Below are 24700 nucleotides of genomic sequence, written 5' to 3' on the forward strand. Positions count from 1 at the left end.
TTTTGATTTTTGAAACTGTCAATTCCATTCATAACTATTAAAAAAATGCAATTACTTTTTACATTACATCTTTATAAAAAAATCAACACTAGATGCTCATATACATATATAATATATATTCAATAATAAAAAAAAACTTTGTTTAGTTTCTAATAAGTGTATTTTTAAATCACTAAATTATGCAGTTTTTCGCTATTTCGTGAATATTATTATATAATTTTTTTTTCGTTTCGTATGAATGTACAAAATAATAATGGATTAAATGTAACTCAAAATATTTTCAAACATTAAATTCATAATATGGAAATAAGTTATTATTTTCATAGTAAAAAGCTTTTGGATTTAAATACATATATTATCAAATACAAATAAAACAATAAAAACACTATGGGCAACTTCAAGAAAATACATAATAAGTGACAAACAACAAATTCTTGGTCTAACAATACATTTTTATAATTATTATTGTTATATTCTTTTATGAGAATACAGTTCGATGATTATTATTTTAGCTTTATTATTGTGAATAAAATAATTGAGTTTTGATTCAATAGAAAAAAATTAAAAATATCAAAACATCCAATTTAAATTTCAAACTCAAAATATATCATATAACAAGTGCTTACATAATTTATATATTTTTAATATTTAACAAAATTAAAATGTTTTTGATAAAATAATGATACAGTCTATAGTCTTGTGATATACGATCTTAACACAACATTCAATATTCATATAGTATATTTGGAATATTAGTATTACTTTTACGGTCAAATACAATTATTGTAAATACATAGATAATCGATTTTTTTTCTGTTTAAATTAAATAGCCATTGATTTTTCTTATTCTATATATTATTCTTTAATAATATAATATGTACTCGTTATTTAAATAATTAAACCAAATTTTGTTTTATTTTTAACTGTTCAAACTCGTATCATTCAAATTAGTAATAAGTAAAAATAATTACACATTTTTATGTTTTCATCGTATCAATATTTTTTGTTTTTACTTCTATAGTAAATCTATATAGAAACAAATACATCTTTATTTATTTTGTACATGTTAGCTACCACGAATATTAGTGTATTTTTATTTATAGAACAAATGAGCATAGCATACGGTATAACTCATACTTATACAATTTATAGTGTAAAATATAACGTAGAATGGAAACCGTTGATTTCTTTAAGGGCCTGACAGCGACCATGTTCCGGAAATAAATCCCAAGTATACCTACGACGGCACCAATATAATAAAAGAGACCGGAGCTCACGCTCCTGATTGTATCTCTCTCTCTCCCTCTCTCTCTTAGTCACTAGTTTAACTTTTGTGCCACATAATATTTTATGCCACTCTCTTTTTTACAGTTAAAAGTGCGCAATTTATCTCCCAAAAAAACCTCAACTTTTTTTTTACAAATCATCTGTGAAAATGAATTGCTGTCCTGTTTTTTTAATAGTTGCTATTGATTGCCTACTATTTAGATGGATGTTATAATAATTATAATATTATTTTAATTGATCATATAGATAGGTACATAATAATTCATTAATACGACGTTCCTACAAAAAAAGGTTATGGTAAATTTTTAGTATTCTTTAATTTGCAATATAAAAAGCTGTTTCTCTTTAGGGATCAAATAACGGTATATTTAAGGTGTAGTTTTCAGGATAAACTTTTCATAATTCCCGTATTAGGTAAATACAGCCATATGCACTTATATACCTGGTATTTAAAAACTTTAAACTCGTTCATACATATTTGAAATGTAATGTTTTCATTTGTGAGTAGAACTAAGTACAATAAAAACATAATATTTATACAAAATAATACGATATTATGGTACTTATCAATTTACGTATCTCTGTTGCTTTAAGAAAAAATATTTTACTTATAAAATATATACATACGTATATAGGTATTAAATACATATTAACTCAAATAACGAAAAACTTAATTGAAATTAGTAATAATCAGTGGCGTAGCTAGACACTTTTTCTAGTGTAGGCCCGATATTTTGATGTAATAAGGATTATCAATGAATATTTTTATCAAATAAAAAACATTCATTTTTGGAGAAAATTGGGTAGGCCCGGGCCTACTAGGCCTACCCGCTGGCTATGTCACTGGTTATAATAATAACAAATTACGAAAAGCAATTTTTCATGTATCACAAAACAATCTCTCTTGTACACAGAATTATACTAAATTATTAATGATTAAAATAAATTGCAATATTTTATTTATGTTAACAGTGTATACTATTAACATTAAGTACTTACTCGTTACTTGCAGTGATATGTAAAAGCCAAAGAAAATCGCAAACTAAGTTTGTTCTATACTAATGTTTAGTAGTATTACTTGTTATATTTATGAACTTTTAGTACACTTCAATTCTACTCCTTATAAGTTTGATATAATAATTCTTACCGAAACTTAGCTTGGTTTTAACTTAATAATTTTAACATTGATGGTTATAATAATTTTCATTGCTCGCGGACTCTAAACAAAGCGTACAGTATCACAATATTCATTAACGATAGTAAATCAGTCGCTGACATTATTTTAAATATAATCCCTGGTTGCCATTCTTTAAAATTACATTTTTACTATAACTTTCATGCCTATAAAAAATAATTGACATATATAGATCTCATGCATGACTGCACTAGATATTAATAGTTTTTTTGTTATGTCTAAATCGTTGTTTATTAAATAATTCAAAAGATTATAAGATAATGATTAATGGTGATATAAACATCAATAAATGTTTTATTAAATCGTTCAAAAAATAATTATTAATGGTGATATGAACATTAATGTATTGGATAACTCAAGTGATATTTCTGATCATCTGAATTTTTTTGCTTCATATAATATTCTATTGAGTGTATTGACAATTAAACTAGAGTAACTGATGTTTTAAATCATCTATAGACCATATTTTGCATACATTTCTAATATTTTGTCCTCATTATTAAAACTAATATCAGTGATAATTTAATTTAACCATTTCAATTAATAATGATGATATTAAATAATATAATAATAATAATTACACAAAAAACAATACTAAAACACTTATTGATTTATCCAACCTAAATAATGTATTAGTATCCTTTAACTGGTACAATTTCCTATTTAAATAAAAGGTTCATACTTTTACTGATAAATTTAATAATACAATTGAGAAGTTCATTATTGATACCTAAAAGTTTCTACCATCTCTAAAAATAAACTCAAAAATCGAAAAAACTTAAATTTTGGATAATAAATGGAATTTTTGTTTCGATTAATAACACGCATAAATCATAATATAAAAGAACAAACGGCCCTTTTTAATCTTAAGTTGAAAAATATTTTTTATTAAATATAGATCTTTATTAAATACTTAAATAAATAAAGCGCGTAACTTAATGCATGTTAAAGTAATAAATTTATTTTATCCAAAAATAATATTAAAATTACCTGGAAATTAACAAATGGAGCTACGTATAATACAGAAAAAACCTCCAATTTAATTTATTGAAAATAATTCCATCAAAACTATTTTTTATCGATAAAACAGACATTTAAAATGAGTTAATAATTTTTTTGCAAATGGTAATAAAAATATTTTAGATGAAATTATTAAAAATAATTTTGAAAAATTGAATTGAAATGATATGAATAAGTGCTTATTACTTCTTGATCTGATAAATTCGTCTGAAATTACTAATTTAATAAAAAAAATCACCTGATAAATATTTTTTATATATAATAATGAGTTGTCTAACTTAATTTTAAAACATACAGGAGACTCTATTACTATATCACTCTCTACTATTTTTAATAGATCATTATATAACTACTGGATAATATGTAACGGTACACGCTGTGACGTGTCACCGTTCCGTGTAAAAATAACGCTGATGATTTTTTGAGTAATCAACCTGTTTTTATTTCTATATAAATTAAAATCGATTATAATAATTTATAGGGATATGATTCACGAACCCGAGACCGAATGGACTATAGGTTCGAGACCATTTGACACTTCGTGGATTATTAATTATGGGTTATACAATTACGGGTGGAGGTACGGATTGTCACGTCCGGCCCGCTCAAGCAAGTGGCGTTGGTTCGTGGGTCCGTCCGGGTAGCGTGGCCTAAGCAGGCGCGCTTGGGGGGACTTTTTATGTGTGCGTCACTATATGGTACGATGGGCCTCGTAATGAGTTGGTGTTCCTCTATGGCCGGTGTTCAAGCCGCAGTCACGGATCTGTTGGCCGTAACGTCGAAAGCGTCGGTCTGGTGTCACGACGACTTCTGGATGTCCGGGTTATGGACGAGCGGTGTAGATGTTGATTCGGCGGTGTTGGTCGTAAGTTGTCGTCGGAAGGTTATGGCTGGTTTCGTAAATACACGCGGTGGCTTCTCCTTACTTCTGGCCGTCGAAGGTGTGCTGTTACGCAGGTCTTGATGGCTTGAAGTGTGGAGAAAGAGTTGTTCTTTGGTCGGTCAGTGTACCGTATTTATACGGTTTGACCGACCTCTGTACGTGTGTCATTGGATCTGGTCGTACCGTTGGACGAGTGAAACTGACATCGTTCATGAGGTCGCTAGATGCTAACCGTGTTGTTTTCCCTCGGCTTTAATATAAAACTTGCTTGTGGAAACTCGCATCATTCATATGTGTTTGTGTTATCATGCGTGTTGCGTTTCCTTGCCTAACACTTGTTCATTATTCAATCATATTTTGGCCGTGAGAACGGCCGTTTTAGTATATGGTTATGGTAGTATTTAGTTATATGGTGTTTGTACCGTATCAATTCCCCCCCCCGGATTAGTGACCGGGTGGCGGAGCGAGTGGGCGCTAATTCGTAACAGATCGTGCACGCCGAATAGACGCTCTGTACAGTACCTTGCGTAACTTGTTCCGCGATAAGTACCACAATGGCGTGTCTTCTCCTGTACTAGCCGGCTTGTTTCTCGGCTTTTCGTGTTGTGCTAAACGTTCTGTCACGTATGTGATTACATCCGACAGCTGAATGTTTTTCTGCTCGAAAGGAATGTATTTGTGTACGGTTTTTTCAGTGACCATTCTCCAATCCGCTGGAGTGTTCCAGTCGGCGGTGTGTTGTTGTCTGGCTGCGTTTACTTCTGTTACCCATTTTATAATGGCCATATGTTTTTCTTTGTTTCTTTTTTGCTCTGCTTCATCAGCCGGCGAGATTATCTTTATTGGACGAATTGATGCTAATCCGTTATAATCTACCTCGTCGGTTCTGTATGGTTTATGTCTTGCTTCTGCAGCGGCTTTTTTCAATTTTTCGTATTTTCCTGTAGTCTCCATGGTGAGATATGTTTCACGACTGGTGACCTGATCGTGTTTCGTGTAACTTATATACTTTATTTTATGCTGTATCGCGTACGTGATTGGTCAATCCGAGTGGCCAATCCGGTGTTAGTATATTATTTACTGGTGATAATTCATTTGGTAGTATGGCCGAACTTCGGCGATGTTTGTTAATTGTTCCTTTTTTGTTATTGGGTTACGAATTACCAATGTGTTTTGCTTATTATTTTTGTTATTTCATATGGCCCATTGAACAAGTTGAACAATTTTTTATCTCACCGTGTTCTGCATTTGATAGTTGATGGTTCTTATGAGTATATGCTGCCCCACTTCATACTTTTTTCTTTTTGATGACATTTTCTTCTTCTCTCTTTTTTCAGCTTTTGTTCTTATTCTGTCTGCCACTAGGCATATAATGTTTTCATCTGTGTCCGGTTGGTCCGGAAATGATATGATTTTGTGTATTTGGTAATTTGGCTTTTTTTTAAACATGGTTTCAAATGGCGTTTCCTCTGTGACTAAACTGTCGTGTGCTGCTTTTTGTGCATCCACTGTTGCCTGGAGTTGTTGAACTTTTTCTTCTAGTTCCTGGATACGTTCTGTATGATTTTTTTACCATTTTGTCGATGTGGTTTGGTGTGCTCTCGGTGTCGTGGACTTCGAGCCACTAGTTGGGCGCCAATTGTAACGGTACACGCTGTGACGTGTCACCGTTCCGTGTAAAAATAACGCTGATGATTTTTTGAGTAATCAACCTGTTTTTATTTCTATATAAATTAAAATCGATTATAATAATTTATAGGGATATGATTCACGAACCCGAGACCGAATGGACTATAGGTTCGAGACCATTTGACACTTCGTGGATTATTAATTATGGGTTATACAATTACGGGTGGAGGTACGGATTGTCACGTCCGGCCCGCTCAAGCAAGTGGCGTTGGTTCGTGGGTCCGTCCGGGTAGCGTGGCCTAAGCAGGCGCGCTTGGGGGGACTTTTTATGTGTGCGTCACTATATGGTACGATGGGCCTCGTAATGAGTTGGTGTTCCTCTATGGCCGGTGTTCAAGCCGCAGTCACGGATCTGTTGGCCGTAACGTCGAAAGCGTCGGTCTGGTGTCACGACGACTTCTGGATGTCCGGGTTATGGACGAGCGGTGTAGATGTTGATTCGGCGGTGTTGGTCGTAAGTTGTCGTCGGAAGGTTATGGCTGGTTTCGTAAATACACGCGGTGGCTTCTCCTTACTTCTGGCCGTCGAAGGTGTGCTGTTACGCAGGTCTTGATGGCTTGAAGTGTGGAGAAAGAGTTGTTCTTTGGTCGGTCAGTGTACCCGTATTTATACGGTTTGACCGACCTCTGTACGTGTGTCATTGGATCTGGTCGTACCGTTGGACGAGTGAAACTGACATCGTTCATGAGGTCGCTAGATGCTAACCGTGTTGTTTTCCCTCGGCTTTAATATAAAACTTGCTTGTGGAAACTCGCATCATTCATATGTGTTTGTATTATCATGCGTGTTGCGTTTCCTTGCCTAACACTTGTTCATTATTCAATCATATTTTGGCCGTGAGAACGGCCGTTTTAGTATATGGTTATGGTAGTATTTAGTTATATGGTGTTTGTACCGTATCAAATATCTTTCTAGTTATAAAAAAAAAAACTTTTCTTATACAACTGTTGAAAATAGGAGATCACAAACAATATGATAATAAAAGATCTATTGTGTTAACTTAACTGTATCGATTTTTTTTTAAAAAAGCATATTAAATTAAGACTATTGTCATTTTCAAACAAACACGATTTTTTTATTTTATCTAATCAATTTGGTTCCCGGTCAAATATATCTACCATAGATCTTTTAACATAGTAGTTTAGATTAAAAAGTATAAAATGTAAGATATGTATTTTATTAGATTTAAAAAAAAACCTTTAACTCTGTAAACTATAATTTACCATTTTAATAAATTTCATTTTTGCAGCATAATAAAAAATACTCTTAATTTAATTTAATTATTTATTACAGATAAACTTCAACAGTAAGACTTAAAGATACTGTGAGTGATTATAAAACAAACTATTTTCTGTACCTCAAAATATAAAGTACTTAGCCCGATTTTATCTTAAGAACTCATTATTATGAATCCACCTCGACCGCTAACAGCAATTTCATGCTTATGGTTGAAATTGCAACTTTTCTATTCATGCTTATATCATGTTATTCCTATACATATGTTTTGTCGTTGCTAAATAAATATTGTTGTTATTATTATTATTAGTATATTATATTTGAAAAAAAGATTATCAATTAATAATAACATCAGAATAATTATCTATGACTTAAAATACTTATACTTAAATTTTAGACCACACTGCACTTATTTTATTGTTTTTACATAGTAAAATAAAAAATAATCGTTCATATTAATTTTTTTATAATAAACTCAAATATTAATAACAAATCATCTATTTTTATAATAAAAAATCGTAAATCACAAATTGTTATACCTATAGAGTATGAGTATTAGTATTAGTATTATATTATTATATGAGTATTTTTATTACTTTTAAAAAACAACTGTGGTCATAATCATTTTGCTAATCGATTGCTTCATAGCATAAAAATCCAAAGTTATAAGAATATTGTAATTACTCGCCCCCTTCTCATTTTTAACTTTTATATTTATGTATTTGCTATATATTAGGAGGGAAGTCCATCTATCTAACTACTATAACCGCCTATTATCCAAAATTCTTATCCCAACTTTCATGTGACGTAAAAACACTACTCGTGAATATAAGAATTAAGTGCTTAAACTTAAATTTCTTACGTTCTTATGTTTTAATATTAAGATGAATAACATAAAGAAGAAAACCGAGAAACTCGTAATCTATGTATTATAGTAAACTATTAAATGCTGACATATAATTCAACAGTTTATAACACGATAATAGAAAAAGTTTTAAAAACACAAGTATATTTCGTTCGATGTCAGAATTGTAAATTTTTTTGGCAAAGAAAGAACACAATAGTCAACACACAAATTATCCATTTAAGTTTGGTACTAATCAAAACTGACCTTGAGAAATAGCTTTATTTATCCGTTAATATTTTACATAGTTTCTGTAAAAATACTTAAACGAATAGTGTAAATAAATTAAACTTTCGAATTAAAATACACACACATTTACACAACATATTTAAAACCATTATGTTGTTTATTTTCAAAAATATATTGTCTCTTATCATTTTTAGTTATTTAAGTAGATAACGTTAACGCTTAATCGTTTAAAAACCAATGGGTCATATAAATTAGGTAGATATTTTCATATTTTATTTAAATTTTAAGGTAAAAGATAATCTTTTTTTTTATATATAATATATTACAGACCATTTTTGCTTTATTGCTTAAAAAAAAAAAAATAATGAGTGTGTATACTATTATTATCCATTTACTTTGATGTATATAATATGTTAGGTATCTCCATAAAATTTTAATCGATTGAAACTTGCATATAAAAAAATAAGCACACAAATATTAGTAAAAATGATTGACAGTAAAAAAAAACATTTATAGTATGATTATTATATTCGATTTTATCTATTTAGAAAATGATGTATATAAATATATGTATAAATATATATAAAAAAAAAACATATACTATTTTATATTTTACTTATATTGGCTAAATAATTTATTTTCGTGTATCTATAAATACATATTTAATAGATATTATCTATATTTATATAAGTATAATTATAAAATAAATAATACTTAAATTAATTTCTTATAATATCTCTAAAAATGTTTCATACTACGGTGTACTCAAAATACAAAATTGTACTCATCTGTAGTTATACTATTACGATTAATAAATTGTCCAATACTGAAATTGGCGTCATAAAGCAAACACAATTCCCTGTAGAAGTATGCCGAGAAAAAGTTCACGCCCAAGAGAATTATCCTTCACGGTTAGCTGCCTAACACTAATGCTTTGATCAAATTCTTTATTGATATTATATAATAAATGTACTAATCAAACTACTACCTAATATAATGTTATATCATGATAATTATCTTTTCAAAATTAACGTGAATTACATCTTCGTTAGAGATTAAATATAGTTTTTATATTTATGTCATTATTATATCTAACCTTTATAAAGTAAAAAGGAATCTAGAAATCTATGTTTTAATATTCATATTACATATTATAACAGGGAAGGCCAAATAGTCGACCGCGGAAAATTTCAAAGTCGATCATGTTAGAATTTATTTTTAGGGGCACGCGCCCTAATGTCTCTTAATAATTATAGTTATTTAATAATAAAAAAAAATCTATAGAAGTCGATCCTCAAAGTTGAAGTATATTTTATTAGATCATGACCAAAAAAAGTTTGGCCACCCCTGTATTATAATATTATCGTTTTATATAACTATTGAACACCTTATTAAAATATCATACTGCGTTATCAATATAAAATAGATTACATGTTTAAAGAAAATTATACATTTTAAAGTAAAAATAATTACTAACTCAACAGAAATTACTATTAAGATAAATTAATTCAGTGCAAATACTAAAAGGAGTATAAACATTCAAAAGGATTTGAAATTTAAATTAAAATATTTGAGCTGTTTAAAAAAAGATGAAAATATTAGAAATAAATTTTATTTAAATATTTATAATCAGATAAATAATAATAAGAGTATACAAGTTTGGACAGTGTAATACATAACGAAAAGAAAAAGATGAAATAAAGGATATAATAGTAGGCATCTTAAAAAATTAACCAACCTCCATCAAATAACATTTCAATGTGAGAGTGCCTATACCTAATGAGTAATGGTATTTACTTTCAAAAACGACAAGAAGAAAATATTTATTTATTTTCTGAATTTCATTTTATTATCTATTGAATTTTCTATATTTATTTTATGTAAATCATGAACATGTTAACTTTTTTATTTTTGAAGAACTATACAACTATAAAAGTTAATTAAATTTGAAATATATTATAATTTAATGTGTGAAATGCGTGGATATGATGTTATAATATTATAATATTGTGAAGTGTGTTCTCGCAATAATTGTATATAAAATTAAAAATAATAATAAACATTTATTTTCTAGACATCTTTTATAATATCAAAAGTTTCAAATACATATTATTCAACCTATTATAATATTAAATATAAAAAATAATTAATCATCGTTTTCGCTTATAAACCCGAAAAGTTTCTTATACAGAGCACTCAACGTTCCATAAATCAATATATTTTTAGAACAAAATAAGTTATATACCAACTACATAGATAAATACATATATATATATATATACCTACTTATTTTAGTCGTAAGATAACATAACATTAATTTAAATACAGTTCAGAAATACTTTTCAAGAAATATATTGTTAGAATTCATTCAAAATATTTTGAATATTTCAACTATTTGTTAAAATGTGTTTGATGTACATGACTTACAATTTACAAGAATTGTGAATTGTAAAATCATTATTCAATATACATAAATAATATACAAGTAAAAGTTTGAAAAACAAAGATTACAAATTTAAGTTGAAGATTCTAAGTTTTTGTCACTCATGGCAAACTAAATAATTTTTTAATCTGTTGACTTATTCTGAAATAGTCCATGGAAGAAATATTAAAGTTTTTTATACTGTTTCGTTTCAACATAGTATCTATTTTTGACATCTTAAGTTTTGACCATTTAGATTGTCATTGATTTAAAATATTTACAAGCTATTTTTTAAAACTTATGTGACGAAGATACAATTTAATACTATAATAATAACTCTAAATAGGTGTTTTAGAATTCTTTTAGTTTATTTACATGATTATCAATACATTTTAGATTCTGAACGGAGCATTGAATGTATTAATCTTAGAATAATTTTTTTACATGCATATATGTACACGGTAAGTTTAGTAATTGATACAATGCTTCAATTTTCAACTTTAAAAATAATTTTATACAGAAAATTGGATGTAATTTTTACTCTAGAGAGGTTTAGATTAAAAATTTCCAATATTTATTTATAATCAAAAAAAAAAAAACAAAAACAAAAAATTAATTTAAATTTTGTTTTTTGATTAAATTCATAAAAATTGCAAGAATTATCAAATTATTTTGTAATAATTCAAAAAAGAAATTATTTGTGAAAACTTTTACCTATATTATATTATTATGGATTTTATTATATATACGTGATGATTATTTTTATTTATGTTAAGATATTATATATTTATACTATGAATCTATTTGTACTGTTTTTCGTTACTTGCAAAATGATGTTTTTAAATTTTGTGTTATATAAGTTGATATAATAAAATATTAATAATATAATAAATACAATAGTAGTCTACTATTATACTGTTAAAAGTAACATAAATGACTTTAGTTAAATCAAGAAAACATATTATAACGAAACATACTTAGTGATATAATCTGAAAGACCGTCCCCACTCAGAATTTTTTTCTTATGCAATGATTTATTAACAATTTATCCGATTGTCTGCCATTTTTTTAAATAAAATTTTGCTGTACATTAATTTTACATATTTAAATAAATATTAAATAATTAGATATTTTAATGGTATCACCTTAGACTTGATAAAATTATTTAGTTGCTTTTAATTAACCTCGGCTGTTCAAGTGTATGAACCTTCGAGTTCCAATGATCCATATTAAATCCTGTGAGACCTTCCATATTCAAACTTTCCGTTCTAAATGTTTAACTAATAATCCCTTAATTCAAGCAATGCATTGTTTAAATGTTAGTAATGTTGATATTTGACCTTAATATTTTGTTATTTTGTTTTAATTTAGTAAAATTTTATAACTTACATTACTTATTTAATTTTATAACTACCTTAATATTTTATTTAATACTTCGTGTATGTATGTAAAAAAGCCGATTAGTGTAAAAATAAATAAAGTTTTACTAACAAGTCCTAACTTAAACATTGCAATATTATGTTTGACATCCCTTTTATTAAATTCCAATAGACCATTCCATATATATATATATATATATTATAATACTTAAATATTATTAGAAATTGTATAAGAAAAACCTTTTTTCAATTTGTTGACTTTGACTTCTTTTTTTGAACACCCGCTTAATTCGGAGCAATAAAAATGCAGCCTTATCAATACTTAAAGACTGACGTCGTTTGTTGTCTGATTTTTGGTTATCATCTTGATCCATCTGAAAAAAATATAAGAAGCTAATTAGTAAAAAACAAATTCATATATTTCTTTTCAAAGTTCTCTATAAATTGATACTTCTAAGACTCCTACACGTAATTAAAAACTTGAAATGTTTTTATTACCATTTTAATACTATATATACTGTACATATTGGCTAAATTACTTACGTGTCAAATAATTATTATTATTTAAAATGTTTTAATATATTATCCTATATTTTCCTGATACTTTTATGTATATATTAAATAAATCAACATAAGACAATAACAACAAATAAAAATGCTATAAGCTTTATATTATAATTTATAGTGAAGCTACGCTTTAAAAATCAACATTGTACACGATCGTTTTATAAAAATTTATATATGTATATATATTACCTATATATAATATATTTCTTACGTTCATTATGAACTAATATATAGTGTACTAAATACTAATAATACAATCACATTTTAATATGGTTATTTATAAATTTATTATAATACAAAATATAAAATTCACTATTTTATTTATTTTGATATTAATACTATTAATTGTAATTAATATAATATAAACTCACTAATCACTTACTAAAAACATTTTTTTTCTTAATGAAACTCTGTTAGCTACAAACGGTCAATAGAATGAGATTATAAAACTGTTGTTGTTTTTTATGTGTGGTACGTTTCGTTTCACTAACTTTTTATGAACTCGAATAATTATTGCCTTTGTATAATTGCAACTTACGAGGTTTAATTCAAGTGATTAATTTATAGCATATACCTACGTACACTGTTTGATTAGTATAAGGATTATATTAAGTGTCAACATATTTTTAAATTAATATGTTGTAACAATTATGTCAAGAAAACGGAAACTCATCCTGTATTATATGTGTATAGTGTATACAGTCTAGTCATGCTAGTCACTCTAAATCAAAAAACTTGAAAACTAGAATTTTTTTTTATTCCCCTATAAATTCTCATAACATTCAATGTATTATAAGTTTTATTAATTTGAATATAAAATTGTGATAAATAGCTTAGCCGAATTATATTATATTTGTTATATCTGGGTATTTTCGTAAACATATTATGTTTTATCTACTCGACTGTATAATAAAGATAATAAATGATTTGGTAGAAACTAATTATTATTGTCCCAAAAATGATGAGCCTCGAAGAACTTAATATATGAATACGATTTATGGAGAGGTCATTGCAAACTGTTAGACAATTTGTTGAATTTGTCGGAAACATGGATACTTCTATATCTATAACAAAAAACCCAAAACATAATAACAAATAATTTTTCTACTGTTTATTTTAAATTAAATTAAATATTATGTATTTATAATTTTTTTTCTTTTTTAAATAAAATATATTAAAGATAAATTATACACATTATAAATACAAGTAGGTATTTATGTAATATCTCTTATACCATTGTATCTTTTTTCAATTTTTTAAAACCCTTAAATGCTTATATTTATCATATTAACGTTTTTTATCGTAACATTTTAAAATTATATTTCATTTCATAACTCAAATGTTTTACTTTATTTTAATAAATTAGAGTTAGGTATCTTGAATACCTCGAAGCGAATTTTTATCCCCTTACAACTTCGAGTAATCACGACTTAAATATATAACACGTCATACTATATTATATTATAATTATATGTAAAATATATTTTTTATAAATCTGATACCACGACTATCCTTTATAAATTACTATAGTATATGTAAGAATATTAGGTTACTTTTTTATTTTTAACGTATAGTAGAACTTAGAATACATTTTTAGTTCTCTTCACTACTTCTTTCTTAACTTTAAATAATTTTTTTTCACAAATTTATTTATAATAGAAATGACCATAATATTATATATTAATATATACCAATTTTAATAAATCTGTAACAGGGATATTTTTAAACAATGTATCACTATAATAATACAATATATCTATCAACATAATATTAATATGGTCTCTATCTTGATTATGCTAACCATTAACCAATGAATTTAATTAGAAGCTATTCTCAAGAAATCCATAGTATAACAATAGTAGCATTTATTGAAATCTGATGTTATTATTTCAAGGGTCATGATGATCATTAATGAATAATAATGTGTGTGTGAGTTCTTAAGTTAATTCTGCATGTAGCAAAAAAATCTTATAAATATTCATACTACTTTTATTCGGCTGTTTATTTTAAAATGTATTAAATATTCGTGTAATTTCTAGTCATTATTTAAAGCTGCCATGTTACTTTCTTCTATTTATGGTGTCTTAGCTAACAATATGTTTTTACTGCTTAAAACAACATTTAATTTAATTTTTATTTTTTTTATGCAATATAAAAAAAAAAAATCACAATATTATTTCATGTACTGTATAAACTCATAAAATTCATACATTTAATTTGATGATACAAAAATAAAATATAAGTAGTTAAAATAAAAACCTTAATTTAATTTGAATAAGCTGACATTTATTTTTAGATTTTAAACCGATAAAAATTGGGCGTTTTTTAATTCAATTCTCTAATGTATTCAGTACATTTGTAATAATTATGACGACTATAGTTTAGTTTATAAACATCGATTTTTTCATTATTTTTATAATTTACCACACAAACATAATATTATATTGGTATTAATAATTTATTTTCAAGTTATCTTTTAAGTCATTTATTATTTATATTTATAATGATATTGTTCTTTGTGTTTTTTTAGAATACCAAAGTCCTGTCCCAACTTAGGATATAACTACTACTGTTGTAGTTGTAGTGAGCGAAATCGGTTTAACACGAATACCGTAGATACTGATTGAAATCATAAAAAGACAATGCAATATAACCGCAAGAACGGCGGCAGCGTATTGAGCTTTTATTTGAAAACTAGGGATATTTTATTTTGGCACGCCCGCCCGTTCGTCCCACCACTTTTAACGACCATATATTGTTGTGCTTTCATGAAACCGTTCGACGCGCACATCATATTGTTAATATTTTGTTTTAACAGACGCCGTCTCTGAATTTCGTAGCCCCGGGCACACGCTTTTATAAATCATATAAAGCCACTGTGCTAAACAAACAGTCGGTTTAGGTTTATGGACCAGCGATGACGCCTCGAAAATAATTTAATAAAGACTAATATGCAATAATAATATTGCCGTGTCAAACGGTCAGTAGAAAATCGGATAACTTATGATTTCTAAACGAACTCAGTGCAAAATACAAAGTAGACACCAGTCGTACTACAATATAATATGCTATTCGTTGTAGTAAGTAATCATAAATTATATTATAGGATTAATCGGTTTTTAAGCCATTTTTGAATGACCGATTATTATAAATATTATATAATTGCATTGAGTTTCACATTGCTTTGTTCCCAGTGAAAAACAATAATATAATAATTATACTAAAATTCTTAAACCGTAAAAAAAAAATGAGAACCGAATTCACGGAATGTACCTACGCGTATAAAAAGATTCTAAAGGCAGTATCTTGCATGCCATTTTAATATGTATTTATATTTTCATGTAAAATTTCAATTATTTAATATATTTTTTCTATTCTCTTTCACTTATATCTCTCATACGCAACCTATTTATCATAGAAATAAGAGAAACCTTAAGTTTTTTTGGAAGCGTAATGTGTATAAATACATATTATATGATGTTTGACATGATAGAAAAAAATAAAATAATATTACAATCTAAAATCGAGAACAACATAACATGAAGAGTTTTTTATTTATATGTCAAATTAAAATTCCCTATATTAAATAATATCTCTAAACCCTGAAAGTGGAACCACCAGAGATTTTCAGCAATATGTCATCCTATTTCTCTACTGAATGGAAATAATACTACATTTTTAGAAAAAATAAATCATAAAAAGATATACATAACACAAATGTTAAAAGAAATTGATTTATAACCAGTGATATTTAATAATTTTAAAGTTTAATAAAGGCGATTGATTTAGTATAAAAATGTGTGTATAATTTGTATAAATACTATATATATTTTTCTTTGCAAACATTTCATGAAATTTCATTATTTTATAAAATATATATGTTTGTATTCAATAATTGACATAGACAATCCAAACAATTTAAATTATGTCTACATAATTTCTACATATTGAATGGAAAATAAATTGTATTAAAAATTGCTAAAGTAAGTATGTGTTTATAATACTAATCGAATTAAAGTATTAATAAAAATATAAACTTGATAAAGCTAAAATTTCAAGAAAAAAATTGTCAAAAATAAAAAAAAAATAGAAAAGTTATAAAAACTGCAAAAACGTATGTTAAGTCAATCGAAAATTAGTCTAAAACAAAAACAACAAATACATTACAAACAGAATCTATTATTAGCTAATATACTCGGTTGCAATCGTCACTTAGGTTAGGGTATCATTATATACGTATATAAAATAGGGACCTTATTATACCATGTATATATATATTACGGTGTTTCAAACGTGATAAATAATGTGACAATAAAAAACCGACCGTACGGCGAATGGCAATAATATTAAAAACCGCTATCAACTATCACTTACAGACCAAGTCATTTTTTTTTTTTTTTTTGAGCTCGTAGCAATTTAACCGTTAAAACGTGTCGTCTTCAATTACTACTTTAGGACTAAATGAAAAACACTCGGACTGCACTGTAATATTACCATCATGATAAATAGCTCGTGATATACTTATCGATTAATTAATATTTCTAGAAAATCCGCGGGTAAAGCGATTTCTTCGTATAGCGTAGTAGGTACTTACTTTTCACAATATAGATCTTATATTTTATATAATATATAATAATTAATTTTATGTTATATATTTTATATTTTACACGAGCGCGGTACAATAATTTAGTCGAGTGCGGACGACGACGAGATTAATTTAATCGAACAATAACAACGATCACTAGAGCGAAAATAGCAATGGACACGTTTCGTATTGTACTGCAGCAACGAGACGGCGAACGGTTTTATCATTTTTAATAAACGATCGATTTTTTACGAACTATATAATATTATAAACGGTAAAACGAAAACGCGTACAAACGGACCGCAAATACGTTGTCATACCGCCGTAGTCGTATTGTAAGCGTCGCGCGTATATCGGTACGTACGGCGAAGAGTCGATTTTCTACTGGATTTTCCAGGGTTGCAGGCCTCAAGCTTTTCAGACCACGTCGCACGCGCTGCCAGTCACGTGGGACAGCGGCGCATTCTATTGGATCGCGTTCGCGGGCTCAAGGGTAAAGTGTCCGAAATTATTCTCGAGCTCTTCCCGGTCGCCTATATCTTTTCCCCGCGAACCTTGTCCCAAAACAAACGAAAAGTCCTTCTTCGGTCAGGTATTATAATATATACGAGAGATGTGTTGTACGAAACTATTAGTTTATAGGTCATACGACTGTGTATACAGCGTATACGGTATAATAATAGTCAACGCGCAATGCGTACACAATACGATGCACGAGCATAATGACGTAGTTATAAATATGTATCATATAGTATTCAATCGTTACAAACATAATAATATTATTATTTACAAAAACATTGTAATCGGTCGCTTGTACTTTTATTTTATTTTTTTTTTTCTAGCATAAATTAGCCGGTTTGTTTTAGTTTCCAAAATGATAAAGCCGTCGGAGGTATATTATATTATTTATATCTTAGTCTCGAACTATACGGGGTGATCCGTTTAACGCGAGACGCACTCGTTATTTCGGAAAATACTAACTTTTTGAAAATATTTATTTTAAATTATTTCTGAATCGTTTTAGAAAAAGAACCAAGTATATTATTGTATTTACTATTTTTTATTGTCATAGGTTTCTTTTTTTTTTTTTTAAGTTTTTACTTTTTTCAATTACTATACGTGCATTTCCGATTGCATAGTCCTGAGCAGAATATTATCCAAAACATTTCTATCCAATACAGTTTTGGACGAGTAGCTGTCATAAGTACCTATATTTAATATGTTTAGATGTGCGATTAATATAGTGAACTAGTATTTTGCAGAATACCTTTGTACCAATTAACTCATCTAAATTTTAAATACTTATAGCTCATAAACTATACTATAGTCATTCGATTTTTATACGTCAATATACCTACTCGAAAAAATATTCTTCTTTAAATTAAGAAATGTATGTAGTCGCATTTAAAAGAGTAAAAAATTATAGTAAAACATACATTTTTTTGAAGTGTCGTTTTTCAAATGACTTAAAATTATGTAAAACGAGTATCATCAAAAATGTGGAAAGTTTTTGAAATAATAAGTGTCTTACATTAAAAACGTCAAATGAATCACCCGGTAGAATTGCCCTCTTGGCAACTTGCAGAGAATTTGTCGCTATACACACACACAACACACACACACATCTACCCACCCACACACACATGTATATAAACATATAATTATACAGAGTGTTCCATTTCCGAATTAGCAACTCAAATGTCCGTAATCACTTAACATAAATTACATAATACATTTTACATAAATTGTATAATATTGAATATAAAATGAACAAACAGTTTTTGTAGAAACGAGCATTATTATGATCATAATAATGGCCCACAACTTTTGATTGGTGCTCATTGCTTTTTATTTTACTATACTTATCGAAAAATAGTTAAAATGAAACGCTCTGTATATGTGTGTCGAATGTATGTTCGTATAAATCGTTTCCAAAAAATTAGGTAACAACGTTTAATATATTTACATTTATTTTTTTTTCAATTATTGTGGAATCTAAGCCATTTTTTTCTCAGATAAGCCCACAATATTTTTATATTATGTATTGATAGTTCTAGTCCGAAGTTCCAACTATAAATTTCAAATTTCAAATCGTTTATGTAACAAAATGTATAATGTGTACTTAAAGATTCAAATAAGTACAATAAATAATATACATAAAGTATCTTTTTTCAAATTGAAACAAAATATATAAAAAGGCAATCAAAATTAACCTTGCAAAATGTATACAGAAAAACGATCTTTCGCATGAAATTTAAACCGGCCGTCATAGGTACGTGCTTAAAGCTTAACTAAAACCTTTGAGATTTTAATAAAAAAATTGTTCGAGTTTCATTCTAAATCTATATTCATCTTTGGTGGAAGTTATTTTAATACAATACCCTGCGATTTTTTACTCCACGTGATAAACTTTTAAGAACTCAATGTTTTAATTTTGACATAGTTATTTAATTATTAAAATTGTAAAATACCTACTACTATACTATAATTACAGCCGACCAAATAAACTTTATAATAAAAATAGTAAATATGTCATCACTTATCACACAAATATAGACATATTATAATTATTCTTCGTTTTATTTTAAATGGTTTATTTAAAAATTCAAGATGAATGATATTTCAGGTAATAATACAATATTACAATAGAACTATATAATTCTACTTTTATTATTATATATTTATAGTAATGTTATAACATTTACAGTGTATCCATGATTTAGATACAAGAACAATATAATGTTATAAAGTTTTACACTTTATATTAAAATAATACTTTTAATTAAATTCAACAATAAGTACGACTAAATTAACATTTATTATTTATTATTTTTTTTTTTCATAAAGAATTTATTAGTTTTAGGTAATAACTTACCATTACCACGTTGACAGTTTGGCAAATAATAATAATAAATAAGCTCTACAAACATAAAATCGTTCTTCAATAATGTATTTTTAAACAAAACCAATAATATTATTATTGAATATTGTTGTCTGTATTATACACCAAGTGTTCAGACATGGTACTATATGGCATTTGCATACTGTATTAATAGTATATCCCTTACGGTAAACGGTATATGTATTCTTTAGTTTTGCATCGATATCTAAACCAAAAATAGGATATGAGGATTAAAATAACATATTCAACATATTATTCAAAAAGTTTTATTTACAACAACAGTCAAGTTGTATAATATCCTTTAACATTCTACCCTCGAGCAAACAGTTTTAATTGAGCATCTACTAAAAATTATAAAAAATTATATTTTAAATACACCTATTAATGATTAGAAAATTATAGGGTAATATTATATTATTTTATCTTAATTCAGGGTCCAACTGATAATACAAATTATATTTGATATTCTGAAATAATATTTATCTGTTTAATAAAAAGTGAATAAAAAAAAAAAAAACAGATTAAATAGATGAATGCTTCTTTGGATCAAAACCACAAAGTTCAAACTTTTTTTTTAATTTTCCTTATTACATTTATGATATTTACTTCTTTGCTCTTGTTCATTTTTAAGTTAAAACTTTGAAATTAACTTTATGCATTTTTAAGCATCTCACATAAAATCAAAGTATTCTAAATATATCAAAAAAGATTAAAAATTTAGCCTAAAATATTATACGCTCTCGGCTGGATCATTTTTAACTATTAATTTTTAGAAACCCCACCTATAATCTATTACTGATTTGAAAAATAATATTAAATATTTTGCCTAAAACTATATTATATATAAATTAAAATATTTATGATTATATTTTAACTTGGATATATTGGATAGTAAAAATTACCGAATAGTACTCAAGACGGATATAATTAAATTTAAATATTCATTAAATGACCACGTTTTGAAATAAATGCATATAAAATATATGTTACACAATACAATGTTATATTATTATGTCAACCAATATCTCGAAAGTTACATCGAGCAATTATTTACTGCTATTATAGTTATATAAGGCATAAAGTATATTAGGTATCATATTACCTAATTATGAGTTATTAAATCAATTAACTCAATTCCATTAAATATATAAAATACTCGTTAAAGTTAACAAAATATAATAAGTCCAATTATTTCAAATAACCCCAGAGATCAGAAAAACATTAAATAAACATTGAATACAAACATAATTCTCTTTATTCTACTGTAATATGTAACTTGCAAATATTCAAAAGTTCTCTTCCAGCCGGTAATATTTAGAAGAATAAAGAATAAAGTTTGAACATTACGTTTTTAATATTTCAAAAAAGTTGCAGTATAAGTAGTAAAACTAAAAACTTTATGTTAGCTTACTGACATATTATGAAATTAAAATGACTATCATTTTGATCATTACAAGAAAGTTTCAAAGAAAAATATTTTCGCTTACATGTTAATTAAAGAATAAACTTTAATTAATAATTATTATCCCTTATAACACTTGTCAATATCATATTATCCATAACAAATAATAAAATAGATAATATCTATAGTTTCTACCTACTCGATAATATTTTTTTAGTATTTTTATCTATAGTATAATACACTGTTTTAATTTGATTGAATGATAATGATATTACATTATTTACATTAATAATTATAATACAGTTAATTCTAATTTCTAAATTCATAAATTAAGTACATATTCCTTATACCAGCCAGAAAGTTAGCAATAGCATAACATACTGTTAATTTATACATTGAAATTTCCCTCACTTATAAAATTATACATATTATTTCAATAAATAATCATTATTTTATTATTATATTTGCTTTTACTCTTTGTTTGAGAATTGATATTTTTAATATTTTGAAATGTTGATTTTCATACGTATTTTATAAAAAAAAGATTTTAGGTGTTAAATATATAAGTTTGGAAGTATGAAGTTATTTAAAATTTGAGTTTTAATTACACTGTAGTATTTATTACATTATTTGCATAAGGAATATATTTTTATTATTTACATAAAATATATTAATACATTTCACCAGTATTTATAAGTTATATTAGAATAAGTTTCCATACAAATATCAAACATACATTTTTATGTATATTATTATCCTCAATAAGTATGTTTATAAATTTACAAATATAGTTCATTAGATAATTAAAAATAAGAATAAAGTTTTTAAATTTTTTTAATTTTTATTAATTTTGCTGTAGATTTAAATCTAAAATCTGAACAACATTCGACATTTTTTTAAGATTATTTTATTTCATATAAGAATATCAAGCGAACTCCCCCTCTCTTCTTAGAAGTCTATAAGTGTGTAGTCCAAGACTATTTTCCAGTACCTTTATTAGTATAGTGTGATTGAGAATATTATGTAAAATTTGTGAGTTTCCGAATGTATTTTCGTTTGTTCATTGCAGTTTTTGGCGACACCACTGCTAGTAAATCATATCAACCGTTTCTATTGGCGTCCACCCAACGTTTAAATTTGTATTTTGAAAATGAGCTGAGTGGTACAATATTTTTCGAGCACATTATTATGTATATTATTATAATGGTACATAATAAAATGTAAATAAAAAAAAATAATATTTTACACGGTTAAATCATTGGTGTATGTTGTTATACAACCCAAACTTTTTTTATGAAATTGTTCATTGAAAAAAAATACACTGCAAATGAATATAATTGAAATTGCTACCTATGTAGGTGCGAAAGGATTTTAATATTATTATTAATATTCTCTATTGTTGCTAAAATATGTTTTTGTGATACTAAAACATAATAACTTTTGGTATGCAAAAATTTAACTCATCATTGTCCTATTCCAAATTAATCAATCTAATTGATAAATTAAAAAAAAAATACATTTTATATAATTATTTGTATATTAGAAGAAGTTCTATTTTATGTATTTCTTTGTACTAATAAAAATTAATTAACAATAGGTAATTAACTATCTACACATTTTTAACATAAAATTATATTCCTATACTTCGCACCGTAAGAAATTGAAATAAATATAGTAAAATGACATAAATGTTGGAATCGGTACCTACACAAATGCGGTGGAATAAATATAATATGCGTTCGTATCCTCCGGTATTCGATATAATCGTTTTTGAAATGTTAAAGTACCTACACTTCACTACGTGCATATTGTAAACTATTGTGGATTTCCTGAAGGACAAAGACTAAACGTTAAGTTAATTTAAAACAATGAAACTATTAAACTATATCAAAGATTCCGCCCCAACCTACAATCCACTATAACTAAATTGTGTCAATATTTCCTCTATAACACTTTCAAACTTTTTAGAAAGCTGCGTCGTAACTATGAATCGATTCATATATTTTTTCACATATTGATTTATAATACATAAATATGATTCACATATTTTATAGTAATAATACAAATTTATAAGCTTTTTATCAAACATTTTTTCAACTACATTGTACTTATAATTGTCTGGATATTATTTATTAAAAATTAAAATATCTGTTAACTCAAATAAAGTTATTGTTATTATTATTTTTTGTTTCTGACAGAAATTTGTGTAACGGCTGTCAAGTTTTAGTTTTTACAATCGTTTCGAAAAATCAAAACCACCAAAGTATATAATATATATATTATAAAATTTAATTTCAGTATTTTTTTTTAGATAAATATTCCTCCGTAAAATGGAAGCAAGCTAACTGGTATTTTTTACTATAGGCTAGCAATATTGACAGGCGATTTGATTTTTTAGGTTTCAAAAAAAATAAATTATTATTTTTATTATTTTTTTTTTTTGAATATGAAACTCATAGATATAAATCAGTTGCAAAATATTTGGCAATAGTTATTCTTTAAAATAGTATTTACAAAGAATCCGTACTATTCACCCGCTAAAATAGTACTTTTATGTATAAAAAAAATAGCATTTTAGTGGAAGTGGTTTTTCTTGCCAGTATCATAACATCCGCGCGTATACGCGAATATTACTAAAATCATCGAGACGAATTCTTGAAGTTGTTTATTCAATTTTTTGTTTATCATTATTTATTTTAAATATTATAAAATTCTTTGAATAATATATTATTGTGCCAAGACATAATAGCTATTTCCATATTTTATTGGAGAGCTAGATTAAAATATAATATTGATATTTGATATTTCGTCTGTCACAATGAAAATGTACAGTTTTTTGTATTTATATTTATCACGATACTTTTCATCGATGAATAGCCTTAAAGTGATAAACTGGACTTGAGTAGTTAAAATTGGATGCACTCAAAACTGTATGATATAATTATACGATACAATGGGCAGCAAAAAATTCGACTAACTATTTCATATTTTCATAGTAACAAAATATGTAAAAAAATATTTTAACTTATCATAATATTAT

The 24700-nt window shown here is 26.4% G+C and overlaps 1 protein-coding gene across 3 annotated transcripts in view; it reads right to left on the reverse strand.

Annotated features, from left to right (window-relative positions):
- The window catches only part of LOC114121609 (ankyrin repeat and fibronectin type-III domain-containing protein 1), a 145986-nt gene extending 128265 nt beyond the window's left edge, over window positions 1–17721 (reverse strand). For 2 of the 3 annotated variants that reach the window (XM_050210648.1, XM_050210636.1), the window contains exons 1-2: window positions 17146–17172; window positions 12445–12578 (exon numbers count right to left, since the gene is read on the reverse strand). In XM_050210648.1, the coding sequence (XP_050066605.1) occupies window positions 12445–12578; window positions 17146–17157 (146 nt within the window). In that variant the 5' untranslated portion in view covers window positions 17158–17172. Of the gene's footprint in view, window positions 1–12444; window positions 12579–17145; window positions 17173–17365 lie in introns of those variants that run through there. The other variant, XM_050210639.1, reaches the window with a different exon arrangement.
- Window positions 17722–24700: the final 6979 nt, after the last annotated feature.

Source organism: Aphis gossypii, chromosome 1 (assembly GCF_020184175.1).
Source record: "Aphis gossypii isolate Hap1 chromosome 1, ASM2018417v2, whole genome shotgun sequence".
NCBI lineage: Eukaryota > Metazoa > Arthropoda > Insecta > Hemiptera > Aphididae > Aphis > Aphis gossypii.